The sequence below is a fragment of the Anopheles merus genome, chromosome 3R, assembly GCF_017562075.2.
Source record: "Anopheles merus strain MAF chromosome 3R, AmerM5.1, whole genome shotgun sequence".
In the NCBI taxonomy this organism is placed as follows: Eukaryota; Metazoa; Arthropoda; class Insecta; order Diptera; family Culicidae; genus Anopheles; species Anopheles merus.
In genome coordinates this window covers 30,445,397-30,470,856 of record NC_054084.1, presented here as the reverse complement: position 1 = coordinate 30,470,856, position 25,460 = coordinate 30,445,397, and the positions used below count along the sequence as shown (strand labels likewise).

Sequence of the window (25,460 nt, the reverse complement as noted above, 5' to 3'; positions counted from 1 at the left end):
CAGGGTCCGATTAGCACCCGGCATGGTGAGGGGTTAATCGTTGTGGGGAACACACACACCAAGCGAGCATATTGGTTGGTGTAATTGGGCGCGTAGGAGTAAATCGTTTGTCGCCCTGGCATTTATCGCCAAATGAGCTTGTTGGTGTGTGAAAATTATGATCCTGCCGATGATGATGACGAATTATCGCATGTCAGGGAACGGACGAGTAATTAGCTTCGCATAGGGAGGGTTGGCAAATTTTGGCACATTTTCCTCGATACTCTCTCTCTCTCTCTCTCTCTCTCTCTCTCTCTCTCTCTCTCTCTCTCTCTCTCTCTCTCTCTCTATCTCTCTCTCTCTCTCTCGTTCTCTGATGGATGTTCCCGAATCGAAATTGCTATTGGTAATTAGAAATATGGATAATTATTATAATTAGAAATGGAGAATTATAATGCCGATAAGTGGAGAGAGCTTAATGCCAAATTAATTTTAGTAAAGAGAGATGAGTAAGTGAGAGGGAAGGGCAACAATCTTCATTATAAGTTCGTTACCAGAATAATCTCCAATATGCTCTCCTGCTTCCTCTTCCTGTTTGATATCCTTTTTCATGTATTGATATTTTTCCTTTATTTAAAATCGATATAAATCAATCATTATTTTTGCTCTAAAATGTTGAATTTAAGTATATTAATTTAAAATATCTCGCTCTATTATAAAAACATGATCCCTTCTGGATTCAAAAGGGACATCTTGGTCGGTTGACAGAATTCATAATAATAGTTAAAAAACACCCTCTTTTTGCGCATTAATAATCAAATTCATCCTAATCCTTATTAATTACATTGCATTTCAGCAAGTATCATGCAAATACTCTTACTCTAATACTGTCATCCCTCACTCGCTCTCTAGTGCTCTTTACCAGCTGTTACGGTACGTCACCGGTAGACTCTCGGTGACAGTGGATTAAAGCAATTCATTCCGAGACCCCAGTTAAAAAAAGACCTTCCAGCAGTTTGATCCGTTCATCATCGCTCAAAAAGTACATCAAACAATGTTTGACGTGTGTGTGTCACATTAACAATTACCAAACTGGCACGACATCGTGCCGGTGTTTCGAGGCACACTTTCACTGAAGCAGAACGCTGTAGGGACACACGAAAGACACGGTACACAGTGGTTCAGGTTTAAATCAAACACATGTATGTTGTTCTGTGTTTTTTTTTTTGCTTTGCAGCAGCTTTCCAATTGACTTTTTGGAACATCCCATCGGAACTGTACAAGTGGGTACACACGTGCTCACTTGCTTCGCCGTAACATTGTGCCTAAAAATAGCACGAAACTGAAAGGATACACTGTTCCTATGTATACGGTTCGTCGCTTGGTGTCTGTCCTACAAAAATCGCTGTCCTACAAGTGCGCTGTAAAAAAGTGTGAAGTCTTTAACGGCACTGTTTGCGAACGTAAAATTGATTTCCACACCCCTTGCCTCTCCCCATCAAGCACAGGAAGGTGGTGATGGTGGTGTATGTCGTGTGTGCTCGTTCACCAAAAGCCCGGGCTGTGGTGTTCACTTGCTGAAAATTCCACGAACAACGAGCGTGTGTGCCTTTTTGACCGGCTTGACCCAGGGTTCCGTTTTTCTGAATGTCTTTTTTTCTGCCCAACGAGGAGTAAGGTCCTGAAGAGAGGGATTGTTAGCCTGCTGAATGGTAGAAACACCGGCCACCGAAACCTGATGGCGATGGACACCTCCTCAGTCGCTCGGGTCGATTCCATGCCGGGGACAACCACCATCCCGCCGGCCACTGCTCTGTCTGGTGCATGCATTTCAAATGGTGGCATACAATTTTAATGCGAACTGGGCTCTTGGTATGTGTGTGTGTGAGGGAGAGAGAGAGAGCAAAAGATTCTATTGAGAGCGCCCGGATGAAGAGCACACATACACGTTTACTTTCGGACCTTCGGACCGGTTGGCCACTTTGACCAACGCGTACCCGTGCTACGACCGGGCGGGAGACTGGGACCAGCGCGGATAGAGAGGTTTACTTTGCACACCACTTTTAACAAGAGCGGCTTCCAGATGACCATCAGATCGTGTGGGTGGAGTTCTCCATTCTCCGGTGAGCCTCGGACACCCGACGGCCATTTCCATTTTCACTTCAGTTTTCCGTTTTTTTTTCATTTGGCATCTTATCAGCGGGCTTCAATCGAGCTTGTCCCGTTTGCTTTTGCTGTCCTTTCCTATTTTTTTCTTCTTTTTCTTCTGCAAAGCAAATCAATTGCACTAGTTCAAACAACACCCCACAAAAAGGGAGTAAGGTCCTTCGGTTAGCCGCTGCTCTGTCCCTCTCACGCGTTTGCACACAGTCTAGTCTACTGGTTCGATTACTAGAGTTAGTTTAGTTTCCGAAGCGAACTCTCGTTCCGCTTTTTGCGGTAGCCATTTCACCACGTGTGTGTGTGTGTGTCCCCTCGCTGTGTCTATCGCCACGATGCCACTACGGACACTCGAACAACTGTTGTGTCAACTGTGTTGGCTGGCACTTCGTCCCTCAAAATCTCGGGCTTGCCGGTGTCGCTTTCGACACTATTTCAATTAACGAAATTAAACAAACCCGGAAAATCCGGCCTGTGTGCACTGCAGCACAGATGGATCGATAGCTACGGCCTGCGGCTGTACAGCATCCAGTCCCGCACCATTACACACTCGGACAGTGCAAATAAGTGTGTGCTTTCCATCCACCCCGCAGCCTTTTGTGTGTATCGCAACCCCGCTACACGTGCTTTGATGTTGCGCAAAGCGGGCCGATGAAGAAGCATCACTCGCGGGATGGAAATGGAATCGATTTACATTCGTCTATGTTTGCACTTTCCAATTTTCGGGCTGCAAATACACGCACACACACACACACACACACGGACATAGATTGTTCGAAAGGACATCCTGATATGTATCGCGATGGCGAAGAACGCAACGCCGTTTTGTTGCGTTATCTTACGCTTTTCATCGTGGCGTTACCGTGTGTGCCACCATTGGGCGTCGTTCGGGTTTCGCACCTTGGAGGGTGCGCTGGGCACGGGCGACGGGTGGGTTAATTTGGACCAAAGAAACATGTGATGGTGCACCGGTTGCTGATATAAGGGTGTTGAAGTGGTTTGCACCAATCTGGGTAATGGCATCTTACTGTTTTGTGTTACGTTTTCTTTGGTGCTAATGTTTGATAAATGATGCTGACCACTCGCTCTTCCTGATTGGGTAGTATTTGCACTCCCTTCACTAGGTTGTAATTTTGCCTTGGTGTGGTTGGATACTGTGTGTTGGTTTCAGCTAAAATGATAAGAAAAGGTTTCACAGTGAGTGGTACTCGATGGAGATATTTTTCAGTTTTAACGTTCATATACTTACAATCACTAAAGGAAATTGGCTTCGTAGAGATTAATCATTCGAAGATTCAGAACTATGAGCATTTTCGGACATTATTCACTAGTCGATTCTTTCTCTTCTAAGAATGATTTCACACTCATTTCACGGTATGCACAGGGTGTCCATTGACTCCATGGAATTTTATTTGCCTTGCAGGTTGGATGAAGAGCTCGATCAAGTAATAAAATGGTAAACTACTGCTTTAAACAATACTCCAAAAATTATACACTTATTTACACTGTGGTTGTGCTTATCGACTAACGGTAACACGAATTGGACGAGTGTGTGTGTGTGTGTGTTCGAGTGTGAGCAAAGAAAGAACGTTTAAAGCATGGATGATGAGTTAATAGTTTTGGTAGAAAAAGCTTTTTTTATTATTTAATGTTTAAATTGTTTATTTACCATCCCTCAAACCTACCTGTGTTTAGCTTCTTTCCACAGCTTTCCATCCACACCGAAGGGACCAAAATTCCTTGCCATTGCAAATGCAAGCAACCCGTCCTTTGGGGGGGGGGATCTTTTCTTCCACATACCCAGCTGCTGGATGTCTCACCCGGCATGCCGCCCATCCGTGGCTCGTTTGGACGTTCGATCGATCGAGTAGCACCGAACGCAAAGAACGCAACGCGATGGACCGCTGAAGATGTTAGTAGAAGCAGCATAGTTATTAGGTTCCACAAAGCAGGATGAGAGAAAGTCGTTTCACCAGCATTAAGCCCTCTCTAGTCGATGATTTCTTTCGTAATCGTTCATATATCAAAAAGCGTCCTGTGATTATTAGCGCAAGCGCGCGATAAGCGTTTCAGTTTGGATTTTAAATTGTCTTGGGGTTTTAAATATATTTCCATTTCCGTTTTCTCACATATACGATCGTACTGCTTGCTGTTTGTGTCACTGCACCCCTTCTTCCCTGCCACGATCCGCGTATTCCTTCGCTGCCCTAATGCGGTCACGGCGCGTGTTACCATTAGTTTGGCGGTTTTTTTTAGTATGCTACACTGTCTTCCTCCATGTATGTTGGCTGTAGATCAATATGTTAAATTAGTGTTCACCTTCGTTCGAGCGTGTTAAACATGGGGAGTTTTGTTTTATACAAGCTACCACGGCCACCAAGCTTCCTGTTCCTCTGTTCGCTCGCCTTTAATTCCTGTCAGTGAGCACAATTCCTTGCACAAGGCAATGTCTCCCTTTTTCGCTATTCGCTTTGCTTTTCTTGCATAAATCCTTACTTCTGTTCAGTTCTTGTATGTGCTTCCCGATACAATATATCCTGTCGTCCTGGGACCTCTCCCCCAGCGTTCATAAGTGTGTTGTGTAAGTTTTGTGAGTGTATTATTAACAGCACTCAGGTGTGCCTGCCGGTAGGTAAGGGCGTACACACCCCCCGTGGCTTGTGAGTGAAGTAGTAATAACGACGGTATTAGCGAAAGGAGATAATTATAATTATTAATATATACTTATATTTGATGTAGTGTTGTAGCAAATAGCGATAGATCTTAATAATGGGGCGGGAGGGTAGAGTTTTTGCTTCCGTGCGAAATGTACAACGGACTAATTCATACCGCTTTTACTACCGTCAAAAACACTCCTAACTGCTCGGGAGATGTAGGTTTTAAGTGCTTTTCGGGGGCACTTTTCACGTTTACACTGCAGTACAGTAGGTTGTTTGGCATGAAAACTGACAACATCCTGCGGTTGCACGGTGTTGGAAGAAACATTCTTTTAATTACTTTTAAGTGTGTGTGTGTGTGTGTGTGTTGAACATTATTTTGGTAAGATTGAAATACATGACCAAAATGACAATGACAGTGACTAAGTCGTTTAAACGTTAATAAGAGAGAAAGTTGGATAAAGTTGTTGTTTTGACGAACAGATTTGCCTCCACCTCTTCTAAGGTGTGGTGTGTTTTGCCTTACAAATTGTATTGTGTGCAGTGAGACTCGAGAGTGCTTCTCTTTCTTCGTAATGTCACCTATCCACAATGAGCATTATACACAGATAGCACAGTTTTGTAGTACGATTTGCATCCTATTATTGCAATACAAACGTGACAAAATGCAACCCGTGGGGTAGTAGTACAAGTGTGGTTGAAATCGTTCATTTGTAAATATTTCCTTACACGCACTATCTACTTGCCCGTTCCCGGGTGAATTGCTGGATGCTTTCTGCTTTGCTTTATAGTTGCTACTTTTGTTTTTTTGTTTGTTTGTTACGGTGTGAGTGTATTTAAAGGTACCTCGTCGTTCGAATGTTCTTATCATGTACGCTACGACACACACGCACACACTGCTTTTATGCGTTTTTCTTGAGGTTTGAGGTTTCACTTCATATTTATTTTCTGGAAAGACAATGTTTTAGGTTTGCTTCGCGTGAGTTAGTTAACTTTTCATCGAAAACCGGCTAAAATAAGTACTTCTCGTGTTACTTCTACAGGTTCCCGTTAATTAGCGTACACCTTCGACTTTTAAATGTGTGTGTGTGCTAGACCTGGTGGTGTTTAGCAAATTCGAACCACTTCCCAACGGGGGAGAACCGATGGCCCGATGGGAATACAAAATACCAAACTTCTTTAAAGCATCAATTATGTACAGCGTAACGTGTGGTTTTCACCGAAATGTGTGTTTTTTATGTTTTTTACACAACACCTCACACACACATACTTTGCCAGTGCTTCTTCCTTCCGACCTGACCACCTTCCGGCTTCACGTTTAGAATAGTCACATCATCCACAGCACATTGATTAAACGTTAAATTCCTTGCTAAATTCCTTACTCGTTTACACCCACTCTTACTCGTCCGCCTATTCCACCCTCCGCCGTAGTATTGTAGGTTAATGATGATTTAGTGTTTTTGTTTGTTTGTTTGCTTCGTTAATGAGGAAAGGAAAAGGTAAATCAATATGATTTAATATTTTTTGTTGTTTTTGCTTAATGTTGTCTGTGTGTGTGTGTGTTTTGTGTTTAGCATGGTATCGCGGTTAGGCTTAGTTTATTAGTACTGACTGAAACGGTTCTGCGGCCGTGGCTTAGTAATTAGAGGCGTTTTCTTGTTTCTCCCCACCCCATCCCCTTTTGGTTTGCATATGTATATATTTACGTTAAACCCCAATCACATACACATATGAACACTTTCGTCCTTTCTTCATGCCGTCTGAGCACTATCGATTAATAAGAGTATAAATTGCGAAGAAGAAGAAGACTTACGCGGGAATACCGACGATATAGTTCGATGTACCCGATTTTTGTTTAAAATGCGTCCATTTCAACGTGTGTATGTGTGTTTGTGGTATGTGTTTGTAAAAGGGTGGGGAAAGAAAAACGGACAATAATCTAGCTTTTAATTTTACTACCAAAAAAACATACCACCTAAACGTAACGCGCACAATGCTATTGAACAGATTTGGAGATTAACGATCTACGTACACGTGCAGAATGTTCGAGTTCCCTTGAAACTCTCTCTCTCTCTCTCTTTCTCTCTATGAACGAAACTACAAAAACATGGTTTTTCCCCAACGACCACGAGTGAAGCTAGTGGTCAAAGCAAACAAACTAACTAACAATTTTCGACTAAACAAAAGCTCATTTGGACGGCGTAGATGCAGATGGATATTTCTCTGTTTGTTCCTTGCTACTTCTCACAATGCAATGCAAATGCTCAAAACTCAACAGACCTGCCATAAACAAGGTTTCGCTAACAGAACAAAAACTATCGCTTATCCTTAAAGTTAATTTCGTGTTTTGCGCGAGCAACGCAAAACAGCACAGAACAGAACTCGCTGCGGCAACAATGCTCTGTTTGAGCGGACGATAATATTCCAAACACGTTATTGCATTGCGCTAGCGACTAAACTTAAGCAACTGTTTCTTATGGGTGCATTAATAGATTAATATGTAAATATGTTTTGTTTACGGAAAGAAGATGTCTTACTTACAGCATAAAATCTTGTTGTTTTTTTTTCTTCGCATATGTCTTTAAGGGGTTTACGCAGAGTTTCTCCTTCGGTTCGTATCTTAATGTTTAACTCAATTCTAGATATGGCGCTGATATATCTTCATCGACTAATGAATTTCATCGTTTCGCTTACGTACACAAACAAACACACAACATCTCGGACATAAAAATGTAATCCAATTTCGTAAATTTCGTGTTTCGTTCCATACAAGCTTTACGATGGAATAGAAAAACATAGACAGAAAACAGCTGAAAACACACACTACACAGAACAATCAATCCATTCAAGTAAAACATAAAACTCCCTACAATTTCGTCGTTCGGCTTGAAAATAGACGGCATTATCCTGGGGAATGTTTCCGTTGTTTTGTTTTTGTTTTTGCATACCCTTTCCCGTTTGTGTGTGTGTGTGCGAGCAGGATATTAACACAGGTATATGTTGTTGTTTTAGACTGTTATCGACTGTTTTAGACCGTTCCCCGCACACATCCGCACGGACACTGGCGAGGCTCGACGCAGCATCCTAACCGTTATTGTTCACGTGCTTCTGCACCTGGTTGAGCATGTCGACACACTTTTCGTACATGATTTGATTGTTGGTGTTGTTGCTCATACTGTTATTGTTGATACCGTCGTTGTGATTGCTGCAAAATGGACGCAGAGGGAGAGAGACACACACACAATTAATTTTTAGCAAAGCTAATTTTTGTAACAAATGGATGGGTGAGGCGTTCGCCCACAGCTTCCACCTACCGGTTGGTGACTTTGGTGAGCATGTTTTGCGTCATTATGACGGCATTTTCGAGCTCTTTCAGCATGAGCGAATTGTTGCGCCCATTGATGCTTGCCTCGTCGCTCGACTTGAGCCGCTGGTGCAGCTGAATCACGGTCGAGGTGGTTTGCACGAGCTGGTTGATAATGTTCGTACAGAGCTGGTTGGTAACTGGAAAGGAGTGAAACGAAAATCGAAATTAGCGACTCCTTCCACAATCAACTCATTGTTTCATGTTCACGGTTAAAAAGCTCAAACACGTACGGTCAGCATTGTCCAGATCGGCATCCTTTACGGGCAGCATGGCACCATTATTGCTGCTGCCATTGTTGTTGCTGCCACCGTTGGTGGTGGCATCGGCCGGTATGGTTGTCGTACCGCCGACGGTCACCGTTTTCTTCACGTTCAACTGACTAGCGTTGGCTATCCGCTTGTGCTCGAAGGCGATACTACGCGGCCGGGGCGGTACGGCCGGTTTCGCTGGCACGGTGCTGACCGTGCTGGTGGGCGACTCTTCCGAGCTGGATTCGTCCTGACCGGCGGTAGAGATATTTACTAAAAAAAAAAGAGATAGTAATTAGTAAACGCCGGGAAGGGAAAGGAGCGTTTTTCTCACACTTACCACTACTGTACGCATTTTGCAGGCCCTTGCGTCGGTTAATAATACCGGCGGCGCTGCGGGGATTGATGTATTTACCACCGCTACCCGGCCCGGTACCGTTGCCCGTGCCGTTGATTTTGTTCTGGGAAGAAATCGTAGGCTTCAGCAGACCGCCCCGTGTGCCTGCTGGTTCCGCCTCGGAGTCACTCTGTGAAAATTAAGCGAGAAATCGTTTTAAATTCAGTTTGAATACTAAAAAACATACTTTGTGAGTAAGTATTGTAGTTACTTACCGCTTGGTTAAGCATTCCAACCGAAATACTACGCACGCCCATGCCCGTGGACAGCGAGGCACCGCCCTTGCCGACCGACGACGTGCTCCGTTTCGGTGTGTTTCGTGTCGGTGTGCTGGTGTTTCGGTTGCTTACCGATGGTTTGTACTGTCCGCTGCCAGCCGTCGATTGATTGGGCGATTTGTAGCCTACACATTAGTACGTTCATTTTATACGTCAAAGCCAAACGGAACGAACGGGCAAACACAGTTGAAGGAAAGAAAACCACACATTGAGGGTGGAAAATCATGCCATTCAGAGATGGGAAAGAAAATTACAAAAAAATAGAAGAAAAATGTATTATTTTCAAAATATTCTATTTTTTTTTCAAAACTATGGAGAAAAAGGGATTTTGAATATCAAAGAAAAAATTGGTAGCTTTTCGACATTGACAAAACGATTCATAATTGACATTTATAATTGAAAATTTTAGAAAACGAATCAAAATGAACTTAAAAAGACATTTAAAAGTTGAAATCATATATTGTTTTTTAATAATTAACAGAAACATCATGCAAAATGAAGTGATCATCAAACAAAAACAAGTGTGAAATGAAACTAAACAACATCACACAGGACTAGTAGTGTGGAAGTAAAAAGGTGAAGTAAAAGATGAAAATTGAATCGAGAACAAAAAACAACGTAATAAAGTGCAATAAAAAGTAGGAAAACAATGTTGAAAATAAAGTCGAAAAACTCAAACAAACAAACAAACAGGAGTGTAAAAGAGAGCAAGAGAGAAGTATATTGTTTTCGGATAAGTAAAATAAAAAAATAAAAACGATGCTTTACCTTTTCCCATACTCAAATCACTAAGCGAACAAGCACGTCTAATCGAAGATTCACTATCTTGCGCAGAGATTAAGCTTCGGGGATTACCGCCTACAGAACAGTTTTTTTGATTTTTTGGGGAGCATTTTGTTTGATTGGGGAGTACAATATGTATTTGGCCACGTTTTTCGTGTAGCATTCCCAGTACAAGGGGGATTTTGTGGTTTGTGTTTCATACACAAGTACGGGGAGAGTTAAATCAGGAAAATGTTCGTTTTTTTGGATTTTGGATTTTTCACAGTCGCACACACCAAACACGAACAGGAGAGAGAAAGAGAGAAAAAGAAAAAAGAAAAGAAAAACAAATTCATTTAACATTAGCCTTCGCGGAGGGGGCATTTCTTCCCTGCTGCGTAATGGCACGCAGGAAATTCGCTCTAAAATAATCATTTAGTTACTTTCAACAGCTATGGGGTGCAACGAAAAAAACGAAAGAAATAACTACAACGCTTACGGTTAGGATACAAAACAGAAACTATTTGCTATCGAAAATGATAATTACATGAGAAAGGCTACCAGGAATGTGAAGAACCTGTTTACAATAGGATCAGTGGGCGAAATTAGGTGTTTATGATGTTGCATTATTATTGTAGTCGCGAAGAATTGCATCCAAATTGAGATTGCGAATTAAAATTGTATTTTTAAAATTAAATTTAATGGGGGGTTTGTATCCCCCGAAAAAGATTTAAAGACACGATGAGCTTTAACCGTCCTACACCTTTTAAGATTGTGATGGAGTTATGGAATATCTCATCGCTAGTATGACGTCGTTACATGACGGAGTAGAGAACGATATCGTGTAAGGCAGCACATAAGTGGAGTCACTAGTAGCGTGGCATAATTAAAGCAAAGCGTGGCAATACTGTTTGATAATATACTTTAACAAAACACCAAAACACCTTAAAAGCAGTAAAAAACAATTGCGTAACAAGTACCCATCACCGAAAAACAAACCAACAGGAATAGGATAAAGAGTCAACAACTACATAGAAAGAGCTTGAAATCATTCTGAACATGGAAAAACGGGGTTTTTGACACATTCAACGCATTGAACAAACATGAAAGAATTGAAGAAAAGATAGAAGAATTTGAATTTTCAATGTATCATGCGTAACATTCTTCTCTGGACGTAATAGAAAAGAAAATGAAACAAAAAATACTCAAAATCTCGTGCAAAATGGTAAACGAAAGGAGAACAGACACGTCATACAAACAAAGAAACAAGAATCGCTATCAACTTGAAACAGTAAAACCAAAGAGCCAACATATTGAAACAACAACATCTTTGGCTGCAACTGGAGCGAGCTGGAAAAGACAATCAATAAACACCTTCATCGCTGTGCGACATGCCGATGGCAGCGACGGCCGCTGCCACGGCCGCCACCGCCGCCGCCATCGAGTTTTCGTCCTTCTCCGACAGCTCCTCCTCGTCCTTCTGCTTGTACGCATTGCACCCGTCCCCGCAGCACACACACTCATCGGCCTCATCGTCATCGTCCTCTTCGCCGTCGCCGCGCCGGTCGCAGCACTTCCCAGCATGCCGGCAGCAACAGTCCGCACCAAAGTCCAGCACATCGGGCAGGCTAAAGTTGCGCTTCATGCGAGCCTTCGCCTGATGCCAACTCTTCTCATTTTCCAGCTCCTCCTGGGCGTCCTTCGCCAGCCGATCAAAGTTCTCCGTCAGACTCTTCACGTACCCTTTCTGGCGGGGATCACAGTTGAAGGGGCGCATGCGATACTCCTTGGCCGCCCGTTCCTGCTCCAGCTTGCGCTCCTCCAGCTCCACCAGCTTGTTAACGATGTCGATCTTCTTCTCAATGTCCAGGAAGCGGTTGTACTCGCCGCTCGTTAGCAGACCACGATCGATCAGCTTTTCCAGCTCGCTCGTTGCCCCTTGGGTGAGACTTTTCCTCGGGAGTTCTAGCGCTTCTTCCGCAGCGAGTGCATCGACAGCGGCATTCACGTCCTCATCTTCGGGCGCCGCATCGATGCCTTCTTCCAGCGCTTCCACACCGATCTCCGTCACTCCCTCAACCGTCCCCGGTGCGTCGAGCGAATCGGTGGAGTTTTCTTTCCGCACGCAAGCGGCACTTTTCGCCTTCGAAAGCAGCTCCAAACTGTCCATATTGTCGTCCTCGCTGACGCCCTTCTCTGCGACGTACACCTCGAAAGACTTTTCCTCCCCAATGTCACAGCGGCGCGGTGCTCCACCGACGGACACGGACATCACCTCAGAAGACGTCGGTTTGTTTGGCATCACAAAGTCCCGGTTGACAAAGTCGCGCAACTTACCGCCAATCATTGCAGGTTCGTCGCACTGCCCAGGAGAATTGCTCATCTGGCCGATGATGGTGTTAAACTTTTCCTTGGACCGTACCCGTCCCCGGCCCTTCATGCTGGCGGAACGACGATGCGCAACCGGTGGCTTGTGCGGCACGTAATCCATCTCCAACGTACCGCCAAACTGTTGATGAAGGAAGCGTTCGTTCGATTGTTTGCGCTCCTGCTCGAAGCGTTGCAGGTTTTGTTCGAATTTTTTCGAGTTCCGTGCTATGCGACGACCGCCCATTTCGATCTCAAAGCTGCACGACTTCTTCATCACGTACACGGACGATTCGGTGCCGAAGATGTCGGATCGGGTGATTTGGTGCTGGTTTGTCGCGTTAACCGTCTTTCGAATGAAGAGATCTCCATTTCCTCCAGCAGCAGCAGTAGCAGCAGCAACACCACTTCCATCGTTGCAGTTGTACAGTGGATTGGAGTTCATCTGCTTCCGCTGGTTAGCAAAGTCCTTGCTGAGACTCTTCACCGTAGCACCGCCATATTGAGCCGCCTTGGACGTTAGGGACGGGATGAAATCTTCTCCCTCCTCGAACGTTTCGTTGAAAAGTAGTTCCTCCCGCCCGGAGGACAGTGGAGCGGCGGCCGAAGCCGCCAGACTAGGCAGAAACCGTGGATAGCTCATGGACGTTGGCATACCGGGTGCACCTTGCCGAACGCGTCGCTCATGTCCCCCGTACTCCAGGCTATCCTGTACCATCCCAAAGTAGCTACTGTCAGTTGCGGTCGTCGCATGGAAATAGTTACCCTGCATGTAGTAATCGAACCCACAGCCTGCGTTCGGGCTGGAACCGTACGATTTGGACGTAGCACAGCCGAGTCCTTCCAGCTTGTACTCGAAATTGCCAGACGCATTACGCCCGGCGCCATGCCCATGTCCCGCCTGACTGTGATGATCGCGGCGCATGCGCCCGAACAGCACCTCCAGCGGGGCACTCTTGCACTCCGAATCGTCCGACAGGATGCTTTCCATGCTGTTGCAAAAGCTAACACCTCCACTTCCGTACTCGTCCGAGAGGATGCTTTCCTGGCTTTTCCTCGTGGGGTACTGCTGACCGAGGAAGAAGCTAGCGCTCGAGTGTCGCTGCGTTTCGAGGAATCGATTCTCCGCCTGTCGGATCGCTTCCTCGTCATCCAGGATGTCCGAGAGCGATACATTGCGGTAGGGGATTTCGCTCGGCCCTTGCGGTGCTTGATCGTAGATAAAGTAATCGGAAACGGATCGTTTTGGCAGTGTGAGCGGCGTTCGCTTCGCCGGGTGATGTTTGGCACAGGTTTGCTTCTTTCTCGCTGGCACCGGCAGACCTTGCCGTTCGAGATCGAGATCGAGACTGCAATCTTCCAGCGAGTCGGAGCTAAAGTTAGGTTCGTCTTCTGATAGGAATCCATGTTCGTGGTGTTCGCGAGCGGTGGAAGCTTTGGTATCGGGTGGTTTAGAACCCGGTTTGGCCACTGTCAACGGTGGTGGTGGCGGCGCGGTTTCTTCTCCCTCCTCTTTTACTTTTGCCGTCGGTTGTATGTCGTCCAGATCGCCGTATTTGCTCGTTATTTCACGTATCATCTTTTCCGTGTCGGAGTGTATCATGCTCAGTATCGTTTTGGCATCTTCGTAGTACATCGAGTGGCGCATCTGCCGCCCAGTACGGTCGAGCGTTTTCTGCTGGTTGTGCGACGATTCGTCGTGATTGGAAGGGCTCGACCATTCCTGCTCTTCGTGCACCGGCGACACGGGACAGGATTTGTAGTTCTTCAGAATGCCGGGGTGCTTTCGGAGCTTGTCGGCTGGCACCGGGGGTAGCTCCACCAGGTCTAGCTTGTCCGGCCTTTGTGGAGGGCCGGGCTCGTAGATGCCTACGTCCCGTGGATACGGTGGAAGCTCTTGCTGTATCTGATTCATAAGCATACAATTCTGGGCCAGCTTCGAGCGTGGAGCGGCACTGTGAAGGAAATTGGATGAGTTCGGATGCATGCCGGGCGCTCCTCCGTAAGGACCCGCGGCACCTGCAGCACCAGCACCGGGTACCGATGGGTGATACACTCTCGGACCTAGATTACTATCTACTTCTATAGAGAAAAGGATGGCACCGATATTCGGCACGAAACAAATAACCGCACAACAAAACACCCATTTACCATGTATTACCGTATCGCAAACAAACCGGTTGCAACGAGCGAAGAAGAATATGAGCGGCATGGAAAGTATAGGGAAGAGAAAATACGATTTGCGAGATGAAAAATACATTCCAGACGTCGACGGGCTTGCCGATTACACGTTGGACGGAATAAGAACAAAGAATAGCAAAAGGAACAGAAGATCGAATCAAACAAAATGATATCATAATTTGGACAATATTTCAGAATGGTTTCAGGAAACTGCGGCAGCAATAGCGCGGTGATTGTATTAATTACTTTTTTTGCTATCTTTACTTGCTTCCTACAATCAACAGCTTTCTACCACTCTCTCCCAGTGCAGTTAGCTTTCTGGTTCAAGCGAACAAACCAATTCACTTTCCTGCCAACCAGGAAAATGTGTTAAAAGAAATCAATATAATGTGAATAACACAAATGTGAACCCAAAACACACGCAGAGCAAGCCCGTGGAGATTGTGGTCACACGCGCACACACAAATAAACAAATCACTACTTTGAGTTAGCTTTTGGTCTCGTGTTGTGGAATGTTAGTACATAAAAAAGAAACACATAAAACAGAACACCAACCAAATGGAAAAAACAATGAATGAAGGAGATGTGTGACAGTGTGTTGGCGTGATACGAAAAGGGAAGCGAAAACTCTTACCTATCCGTTGCGTGCGGTTGGGACTCGCTCCCGACATGTTCATCGAGTGACTCAAGTCGGATATGCTATGACTAGCGCGTAGACCGGACCGGTAGCCGACCTGGAAGCATTTGTGGAATAGTAAAGTTGATTAGTTTACTCATACAACGACGGTGGAGCGTATTTAGTGGAAAGATGTTAAGGTATCCAGTGGACAGTTGCATTAGTGGTTGGATTACAGAGGAGGAAATGGCTGTTTTAAGAAGAATGGTCAATCTGGATCAATTTTTGTTAAGGCAATTGTTAAACCACGCGATTGTAGCTTAAAGTTTGAAGAAAAAATTGATTAGCCAAAGCCTAAATGTAGTTTGTTCTTACGAAATGCTTGTTGTTATTGCACCAATTTCAAATCTCCATCGGCATTGGCATGGAGACATAAGTTATATATTTTTCCATTTATTTGCATATCCGTCCAAAACAATACAATTTATGACGCTCTTACTCTTTGTCCCATTGCATACAAACCAAATCAAAAACAGCAAGAATCACATTGACTCTACATGCGAACGAAAAAGCTCCTACAAAACACAAAAGCCCACCCCTTCGACCGAACAAACGAGAAACACACCATGCCGACTTTGCATCGTAAATCATTCGATCTGTGTTATTCTACCGTTGCCAGTCAGTAGTGTTTAACTCTCTCCCCCCAACGGGTGTGTATTGTTCAAATGCAACACTGTGAAATAATACACAGCACGGATGAAAAAAGCAAAACCACAGCCGGATCTAATCGAGCATGGCGATGTGTAGGTGGAAATCGGTGGCAAACTGCAACTGGAATGTATTAATTAGCTATCAAAATTGCCATTGCTACAGTGGAGAGCAACAAAGAAAAAGGTAGGAGGAGGTGGTCGGACGGTTGATTTGATTGATGACATTTTGATAGCTTTCCTGGATGGACAGCATTATGCCATCAGGAGTTTGTGGATTCAAAGCGAACGTGTCGCATTATCATTAGCTTTGGTGGGTCTTTTTATGAAGTGGGTTTTATGAAATGGTCACTCTTTTGTTATTAGAAGCGAAAAAGCGCGATCGATCATTAAAGCGTTATTTCTATCATTAGAAAAAGATGTCACGCGCTTAAGAGGAATGAAGATATTAAAACTGAAAGTGATATTATTAAAATTTGCGATGCATTTCAACAATGAACAAGCACAATCACTGTGTGTTACCGACACAAAGTGGGTTAAAACATCACCTTCTTCTACAAGCATATTGTGTGTGTGCAAGTGAGCAGCAGTAGAATGCTTCAACAGTAGTAGTACGGACAAAAAAAACATGGAAACACACGGATTCTCACCTTGAATTGAGCATAATTTAATGGAGGTTTAATCTCACGCTTATTATGAAACATTATCCCCTAGAAAATACATAGTTTCAACCAAAAAGGAGTTATTTATGAATGCAGGAAAGGATGGTTTCATATCAGCAGCGGGGAGAAACGCACAACAACACGCATGAACGATAATTAAAAATAAATGAAAATCAGCGTAACACATAAACAAACAGACAAAGGTGAAAAAACACACACAATCCCAACAAAAAGGAAGGCCATTAATTTTTAACACATGTCTACGTAGTCGATTGGATGAAATGAGGGAAATTGGAAAATAGGACACGGAATGCTAAAACATTTAAAGTACACTTTTCGAAACGGGATTGGTTGGGTGGGATTCGATTCCGGGAGGGGAGTTTCAGCGGACCCACACACCACTCCAATACTCACATTCTCCAGCTTTGCCTTTGCCTCGTTGATCACCTTCATCAGCTCTTCCTTTTTGTTGTTGGCAAACGATTTCGATATGCTGGTGGTAATCTTCGCATCGTTGTTGTGCTTGGCGCTCATGCTTTTGCGCGCTTGTGCTGCAGAGATAAAAGAAGAAACAAAGCTTTCAATACGTTTCCATCGGTTGAATAATCGCAGCCACAGACTTACAGCGCTCCCGGTCCGATAAACTGCCCGGCCCATCGAGGACGGCCTGCAGAAAGGTGGACGAAGTCTGTTGCGGAATGCTTTCCGAGCTACCACCGAGGGTGGACGCAAGCGATCGATCCGCATTATCGCCACTGGGCGTCGAGCCTTCATCCTCGTCGTCGGACGTGCCGGTACCGGTGCCGGAAGCGGCACTCTGAAACTGAGCCGCCAGACTAAGGCCTTGCTTTTCCAGCTTCTGGCGCCGGATCGACTTGCGCAGCTCGTTCGTGTCGATTTCGTTGATTTTGAAATCCCTGTAAAACGATGGATGAAGCTTTCGTTAAAAACACATTCCAATTTGCAACTGAAAAGGAGGGTACACGTACGTCGGTGTGGATGGCGCCGCCGATGGGTAGTACACCATGCCGTGGTCCGAGCTCGTTCGCTCACCGTCCGAAATGTCCTCCACGTCGCCGTCGTGCTCGGTGTTCGATTCCGAGTTCAGGCTGTTCAGCGCCTTAGTCTCGGTAATCTTCTTGTGCAGGAACGAGCTCAGATCGGGCCGCCGGTTCTCACGCCCACTGTCGATGGAGCTGTCCTCGCTGAGGTAGGCGTTGCTGTACACATCCTTCGAGCCGCTGCTATTGTACCCGGACGTCGGTGTGTTGGTGGCCGGTGGATGTACCGGCTGTCCGGTCGCTGCGGTGGCGCTGGGCTGTGGCGTTGTCGGTTGCTGCCGCGAGTCACCACCCACGAACGTGGTGCCGAGCGGGCTGCTCTCCACGATGTTTCGCAAATCGAACGGATCCTCCAGCTGGCCACCGACACCCTTCTGACCCCAGCGACCGCGCGGCTTCGGCGCTAGTCCACCGAAATTCGCCCCCGTCTGGCTCGGGCTGCTACCGAGTACGGGCGAGCTGGACTGCAAATCTTCCGACGGCTTCCGCTTGGCCCACTGGGGCAGTTGGCCGACGTCGGAAAACCGGTACCCGGGCGTACCCGGCGCATCGTCCACCAGGAATGCGCTGTTCGGCGGAGAGCCAAACTCGGACACACTGCTCGGTGCCGGTGGCGTTGGCTGCGGGTGGTTGAGAATGGCATCCGTGAACGGGTTGGTTGGCTGTAGGGTACGCGGGATCGGCTGCAGGCCCGACCGCAGTGCCTGCTGCGACAGACGGGCCTGCATCGTCACGATCATGTCGTGCGGTACCTGCCAGATGAACACGCACCCGTCGCCACTGGCCGATATGAGATACTTGCAGTCGTTGGTGAACTTTAGCCCCGTCACCAGCTCGCTGTGACCGTACATGCGCGCCATACACTCGTTCGAGTAGTAGTCGTACACGCTGAGCGTTTTGTCCGTGCAGGACGTCGCAATGTAGATCCCGCTCAGATCGAGGCTCACCTTAATCAGGCTGCCCTCGTCCGAGTGTGAACCCTTGAACGTTTTCGTGTGCTTCGCGTTCTGCGTACTGTACACGCGGATGTTCCTGTCCTGGCACGCGGTCAGTATGTGCTTGCTGTTACTGTCCACCTCCATGTCGTACAGCGTGTTCTTTCCCGAGCAATTGTTCCCACGCAGAAACACGTTGTTCTGGAAGTGCCGGAAGATGATGGATTTGTCCGCACCGCACGACACCATCTGGAACTGCTTGCCCGCCCCGATAAACCGCACCGACGTGATGCTGCTCGAATGGTCGTCCAGCGTCTGCAGGATGCGATAGTTCGCCTCACAGTCGAAGATGTGTATTAGCCGGTCCCGGCTAGCGCTTGCCAGCAGCCGCCGCTCGATCTTCTCGTTCGTGTACTCCAGGCACAGCACCTCCGAGTCGTGCGCCTCGATCGTTGTGATCAGCTTAAGGTTACTGAGATTGTAGATTCGAATGTTGCCGCTCCGGTCGCCCGTCGCCAGCTGCCGGCTGTCCGGGCTGATCTTGATGCACCGTACCCCGTTCCGCCCGTCGTAGCTGGAGTTTTTCTCCGTGCTGTGGATCGGATTGTCCGTGTCCTTGATGAAGTTCAGCTCGTCGTCGATGTACAGCACCTTCAGCAGCTCCTTGCTGTAGATGTTCTTCCGGTACACCTCGTTCGTCTCGCAGCTGTCCACGTCCCACACGCGGATCGTGTCATCGGACGAGCAGGTCATGAAGCAGTCGGACGGCAGCGTGTCGCCGGCCCCGTTCGCCGCCCCGCCGTTGTGCTGCCGGAGCTGCTGCTGGTAGCTGAATGGCACTGTTTCGACGCCCCAGATGCAGGCGGAGTGGTACAGGAAGGATTGGCTCTTGCCCACCCGCCGAATGTCCCGCAGGTCCCAGATGTACAGGCTGTGGTCGTTGTACACGCACGTCACCTTCGACCGGGCCTCGTCGTACACGATCGCGATCGTGTCCGGGTACTTGGCGCTCTGCGGCACCGCCATCATGTGGTTGATGTGGACGCCCTGCGCCACATCTACGCCCAGAAAGTGGGTCCGGGGCAGGGTGGTAATGTATTCTAGCGTTTCGGCATTAAATACCCTAAAAAGAGAATTAGAGAGAGTTTAAAGCGTTAAAGAGCCGTTCCTGTTATCTTTTGAAAGGGCTTCCAAATAAACACCTACCTCACGATGGCTTCGGCACAACCGACGAGTATGTACTTTGTACTGGCCACCATACAGTTGGCCGCATTCGTCCTGCACATCACCCACTTGTCGAGCAGGCGCCGTGCATTAAACTCCACCAGATGGCCGTTCCGCGTGATCGCGTACGTACTTTCCGCCATCTCGCCCTTGCCGCACGCCACCGCACAAAAGTCATTGTTGCGCAGCTCCCCCAGGATGGCGCTGCGACCCATCAGCGGGATCGGTTCCTTATACTTCCGGCTGCCTTCCAGATACCAGTACTTCACGTGCCGGTTGCCCACCGTCACAAAGTAGTTGCCGTCCTCGCTGAAGCTCACCGCCACCACCTTGGCCGTCACCTTGTTCGAGGCGATCTTGAGGTTCGCCTTCCAGTCGAACACGTTCACGATGTTGTCGTGCTGCGACCCGACCGACACCAGGTACTTGCCCGTGGGCGAGAAGGCCACACAGCTGACCGCGTACTTGTGGCCCGAGAACTCGGCCACGATGCTACCGGCCGCACCGTTCTCGATCGCACCACCGCCACCGGGGCCGCCGGACGCGTCCAGCTCCCACACCTTGATCGAGGGATTGTGGCCACACTCGCCCGTCGCCAGGTACCGGCCACACTCGGAGTATGCGACCGCCGTGATGGCTTTCTTCGTTGTGTTGAGCAGGAAGTTCTGGGACAGCTTTTTGGAGTTGAACAGCACCACCGTGCATCTGTGAGGGACGGGAGGGAAAATAGAAATTGGACGAGAATTAATAATCAATAAGTTGGGGAGTCATTTGGTGTAATGCTGCATGTTGCAACACAGATTGAACGAGAGTTCCATTGAAAATTCGAAATTGCGCTATGCAAATGAAGTTGGTAGGTTCGTCGCTTGGTCATTTACATCGTCCATGGAAGCTTTAACTCCGATGTTACGAAACACTGCCACTTCTACTGGCATGAAATGTGTAAGCAAAGGGTTTCACCTCAGCATATATTTGTATTTGCTTTACCAATTCCGCCCCAAAAAGCGAACCATTTCGGCCAACTCTTTAGCTCACGCATTCTTCAACGAGATCTCCCTACAGCTGGCCAACATTAACACATCTCGTACTATTGATCTTTCCCTTTATGTGTGTTTGGCGAGATATTAATATCAAGCACAATGCATAATAAACCCCGGTGCTCGCCCTCTCGATGTACGCGCCCCGATGTAAACGCAGCAAACACACAACGACGACCAAGTTTCGATTTGGGAGGTGGGTTCCGGCCGTCCGCCCGCCTAGTTAGCACAAGCAGTGGCTGCCTTTTAAGGGCTCCTCTCGCTTACGAAACGCAGCTTTCGGTTTGATCAGCTGTCGAGGGTTTACCTTCGCAAGTCGTTCGCGCAACGTGGTCAATCATCGTCCCGAGCGAAGGCGCAATAGGTATCTTGAAGCTTTAAATGTGCATCTTGATTTGGGCGACCAAATGAGCGTTGCGTGAAAAGGTTGAGCCCTAGTGTACAGGCAACGCAAAGAAGGCCAGTGCGTACGCGTGCGTAGGAAGTTGTACAGCTTCTTCATCGACGCCTCAAACTACCACCACTTGCGCCTCCGGGGGTCAATTTGTCTGGGGTACAAAAATCAAACGAAACGAACCCCGTCAATCGTTCGTGTTTCGTGTGTCGTGTGTGTTTCCAATATTTCCAAAATGTTTGTTTGCTTGTCATCACGTACCGAAAGGCGAAAAAAAGCTCCCCCCGTTTCGCATGTACGGCTATCTCATCTCCTGCTTAATCTTCAGCTCATCGAACATTGTGTTTAAGCATTAGCGAGCTTGTTGTTGTTTGTCCCGGGGTGGGTATTTATTTTTGACGACCAAGGCGATCAATGCCCACCGCACACTGAACTGTATAAAAATGACTTCTTATCTGGTGGTCTATCCACCGGCAGGGGGAGTCACTTCACATGCAAATACGCTTTTAGCCTACGCACAGGGTTGCATATTTGTCTTTTTATTATTTTAAGAGTTGGACTAGTCGACTAGCTTTTTTTATTTTTCTTTTTCGAAAGAGTACATCAACGGTCACTCAAAAGCATTAGCACATCGACAAAAAATAGAAGAAAATGGTGATCAACACGATTGTAAGCCGACTCTACACGATCTATTGAAAGGCAGCTATCTGCATTCGTACGAACCGACTGTCGATCGTTAACGATGTATTTTTCAATTTATTATGAAAAGAGCAAATAAAATGCACAACATTTTCGACTAGGCACACTCAGCACCAGCAACCCACATTGTACCTCTTTAAGAGTGGGTTTTAAATGTACAACACTTAAGCATCTGTTACGATGAATGAACGTATTCAGCAAACACTTATCGCTAGACGAATTGGTAGATTGATTCGGGCGTGATAGTAATGCTCTGTTGATGCAACATGAGTAAACCTTGTGGCTAGATTACACTGTTTGCCGGATATGTCAATTATGTTAAAACGCTTGCTACTTAATTATAAGCGCCTACACACAACATAGACTTTCCTGAGGAATATCGACACTAAGTATAGGTTTAAATTTAAAACCCGCTGAGAAAGTCCCTTTAAAAAATGGTATATTTTGAATAAATTTCGTTACAAATAAGCAACGCTAAAGATGAAAGTTTGTGGTTTTGTAATTATTACGATTCGATACGTTTCTCCCCATTCTCCATGAGTGGAAGAGGGTATGCGTATGTGTCGATTAGAGTGGGATGCTTGTAACTTTAAATTGATCCTATTCGAATTTTGGAAGTGGGCGGTGGCCAGTCGGGAGGTTAGGTTTGCGTAGATAATGTGGCTTAATTAGGAACAATTTGGTTCGATATGCTTCGCATGCTTTACTCTCCCTATGTTTGGGGCAGTTGATGAAGAAAGAAGAAAGTAAACCTAAAAACACACACACACATACGCGCTACGGGTACGAGGAGTACGTTTTGCAAACACAACATTTATTTGGCTGTATTCGTTCCGGAATCGCTGTTGTGTTTTTGGGTGGACTAATCCGTAGCAAATTGAAAACAAATTTGTAGATAAAGCTCATCCGTTGTTCGGCGAGTGTGGCTGATGTTAATGATTTTTGTTTTGTTTCACGCGTGTAAGAGTGGTCGTGTGTCCGAACGCTAATCGAATAATAATCCTGCGCGGCGAGCAAGCCAGCGAAGGCTAGCACCGTTCTTGTTGCTGCTTACCAGCAGCGATGAAAACCACTTTCGCCATTAAAATATGTGTGTAAACCCGGGGGGACCGTTTACCGGCCCGGTTCAATCTTGAACGCTGTTGCGGAACTAGTCACAGCTGAAGCTCGTGGCCATGGAGCCTTCTCCGCCGGTGGTAGCTGAGCTGAGGGGTTCCGCTTTCCGATGCGCCGATCCGTCCGAATTAAGGTTACGGTGTTTGTAAACCGGCCCGGCTCGGCTTTCGAAGCATGGCCCGGCTTCAACGTCGGGTTTGGCGATTTGCATCGAACCGTAGACAAAATTGGCTCGATTCATGCTGTGTACAGGCGGTGAAACGGGTTTTTTTAAAGAAGGTTTTGGAACGTTCTGCGTTGAGTTGGCGCAATGAAGAAGTACAATAGACTCTTTAATAATATAGATTGTAAAAGAGCCATGTTTGGCATTGTTCTGCGCAAGCTCTCGCCATGGAATTGCGCCTAAAGCTATGTAATTTGTCATTGGAAAAATCTATTTTATGCGGAATATTAACAGCAATCGAATATTTCAGCAAAACAAAATTGACGATTAAATGTATGTTTAACTTACCCTGCCGGATACGCAAGGACGCCGGTGGTGGACGATACATCGAGCCCGGCGCTGCTGCATACTGTTAAGCCTAGGATTTTCTTCAATTTTATCTGTAACGACAAAAGCGACAAAGAAAACAACAAACATTAGTCAGCGAAGCACACAACGCAGAAGGGTTTTTTTTGGTCATTCATTCGGGAAATGGGAATGCTGGCGCGTTTGACGGCCACGATTGTAAACCAGAGGCCCGCTGCTGCTGCTGCTGCTGCTCGATATCTAAACTGCCCTTTTCCTACTGTTGGCCTGCAGATGGATAAGTTATCTCGCGCCTTCCATCCCGTTTGGATGTGATAAGGTACGGCGTATTAGTTCAGCCAAAGCAAACGTCGACAAAATCGCCCTGTCTGCGTCAACGTAGCGATAGGAAGCTTAAATGGCTTTTTAAGCGAGGCGTTGCTGTCTGTCTGTCTGCTTCACAGAGCGCTTCAGTTTTAAAGGTCGAGCTACCTCTCCTGCTAATTGCCACGAGGTCAATGACAAAGTGATGCATTGTTTTTTTTTTGTGTACGTTTGCTAAAGCTTTGCAGCTTCATATGTTGCCAAACATTAATAGATGGTGCCGTGGAGGGCGAAGTGTGCCGAGAGAGACAAGGGGGGGGGGGGGGGGGGGAAAGCAGCATCCTAAAATTAACTGCTGCCGTCAATGATTGCCCATTTATTCGTTGGCGGCACACACAATCGATTGGAAATTGCGGCTGCAGTCTCATTGTGTGGTCGTTGCAGTACACCATGCAGGGTTACTTACACCGCTTACTATATGTGACTAACTTAAGGTCGTAAAATACATTCAAACAATATCAATGGTAGCTCGAATGCCAACTAGTCGCTCAGATACTTTGTATTTGGCCAATAATATTTGACAAATTTAAATGCTAGCTAGACAGGCTAACCCTGTAGAATGCTGTGTGAAAAACGGTGCGTTGCGTAAGGTTATGGATGGAATTATGCAGCGGTAAAGGCTGGAAAAGACCATTTGAATACAATTATTGGACAGATATTGATTTCAAATGTATGTTTAGCTAGATTTGTGCTTTAATTTTTCCAGCAAAAGTAATTTTTAACCAATAGGAAAAGGTTAAAAAAATGACTTTACAAACACATACAATGCAACAAAACACGATTTATAGAAATGACTTGCCTGAGGGCTGGCTGTATTAGAAAAAAATATGGAAGCAAAACAGCGAAATTGAAAAACGTTTGCTTCCCCCCCCCCCCCCACACACACACACACACACACACACACACACACACACACACACACACACACACACACACGCAGTCTCATGCCACAGGCTCTGGCGAACTGGCTCTCGCCCTACATAAAAGGGTTTCCCGCGTGTGCGCCGTGGTTGTAGCTTTGGTAAAAGTTCGAACGAGAGTTTTGCGCCTCCCGGGAGGATTTTCCGTGCAGCAGCAGCAGCAGCAGGCAATAGAAAGTATTTCATGTTGTGCACACTCTTCCACACTCTGCACAACCACCTTCTTCTGGCCGGACACATTCACACAAAGCCATATAGAAAGGAAGGACTGGAGCTTCGTTGGTAGGTGAGCTTAACCTCTGCCTGATGGTTTATGCTTTCGCGCGGAAGGCAAACGTTACAATGTCAATAAAAATGCTTTAAATTTGGAGGAAAACCTAGAAAACGTACACAGTGGAGATGGAAATGTATTGTTACTAAAAAGGAGGCAGTATGGAACATACTACTGCAGCGTTTTTGCGCCACTTAGCTTATGCATATTTGAGCAGAGTGCATGCAGCGTTCAATGCGATTCTTTGCTACCCGACGACACCCCACCCCCGCGAAACCCTTTTGCCCCAAAACTCATATTTAAAATGGTGCCCTTGGGTGCTTGATTTTCCCCCATACCCCCATGTGATGGTGGGGTTTTAGTTAGAAGTTAAACGCTGGGAGGCATTATTTCACTACAATGCCGAAAGGTGCGTCACGTCAGGGCACGCGTGTGTCACGCGTTGCATACACCGGTGGCGCGCGCGCGGCCGGCAGCACCGAAAGGTCATGGGAAGTGTGGCCGCCTTACAGTCAGAAAAGGCGCGGGCT

The 25,460-nt window shown here is 46.5% G+C and overlaps 1 protein-coding gene across 9 annotated transcripts in view; it reads right to left on the bottom strand.

The window, feature by feature from the left end:
* Window positions 1–3,527: 3,527 nt before the first annotated feature.
* The window catches only part of LOC121597875, a 102,069-nt gene continuing 80,136 nt past the window's right edge, over window positions 3,528–25,460 (bottom strand). For 8 of the 9 annotated variants that reach the window (XM_041924122.1, XM_041924125.1, XM_041924124.1 and 5 more), the window contains 14 exons: window positions 23,359–23,450; window positions 19,584–20,306; window positions 17,371–19,500; window positions 17,006–17,298; window positions 16,796–16,932; window positions 16,370–16,429; window positions 15,031–15,130; window positions 11,223–14,297; window positions 9,855–9,944; window positions 9,024–9,211; window positions 8,752–8,938; window positions 8,394–8,684; window positions 8,111–8,300; window positions 3,528–8,001 (listed from right to left, as the gene is read on the bottom strand). In XM_041924122.1, the coding sequence (XP_041780056.1) occupies window positions 7,881–8,001; window positions 8,111–8,300; window positions 8,394–8,684; window positions 8,752–8,938; window positions 9,024–9,211; window positions 9,855–9,944; window positions 11,223–14,297; window positions 15,031–15,130; window positions 16,370–16,429; window positions 16,796–16,932; window positions 17,006–17,298; window positions 17,371–19,500; window positions 19,584–20,306; window positions 23,359–23,450 (7,677 nt within the window). In that variant the 3' untranslated portion in view covers window positions 3,528–7,880. The remainder of the gene's footprint in view (window positions 8,002–8,110; window positions 8,301–8,393; window positions 8,685–8,751; window positions 8,939–9,023; window positions 9,212–9,854; window positions 9,945–11,222; window positions 14,298–15,030; window positions 15,131–16,369; window positions 16,430–16,795; window positions 16,933–17,005; window positions 17,299–17,370; window positions 19,501–19,583; window positions 20,307–23,358; window positions 23,451–25,460) is intronic. The other variant, XM_041924128.1, reaches the window with a different exon arrangement.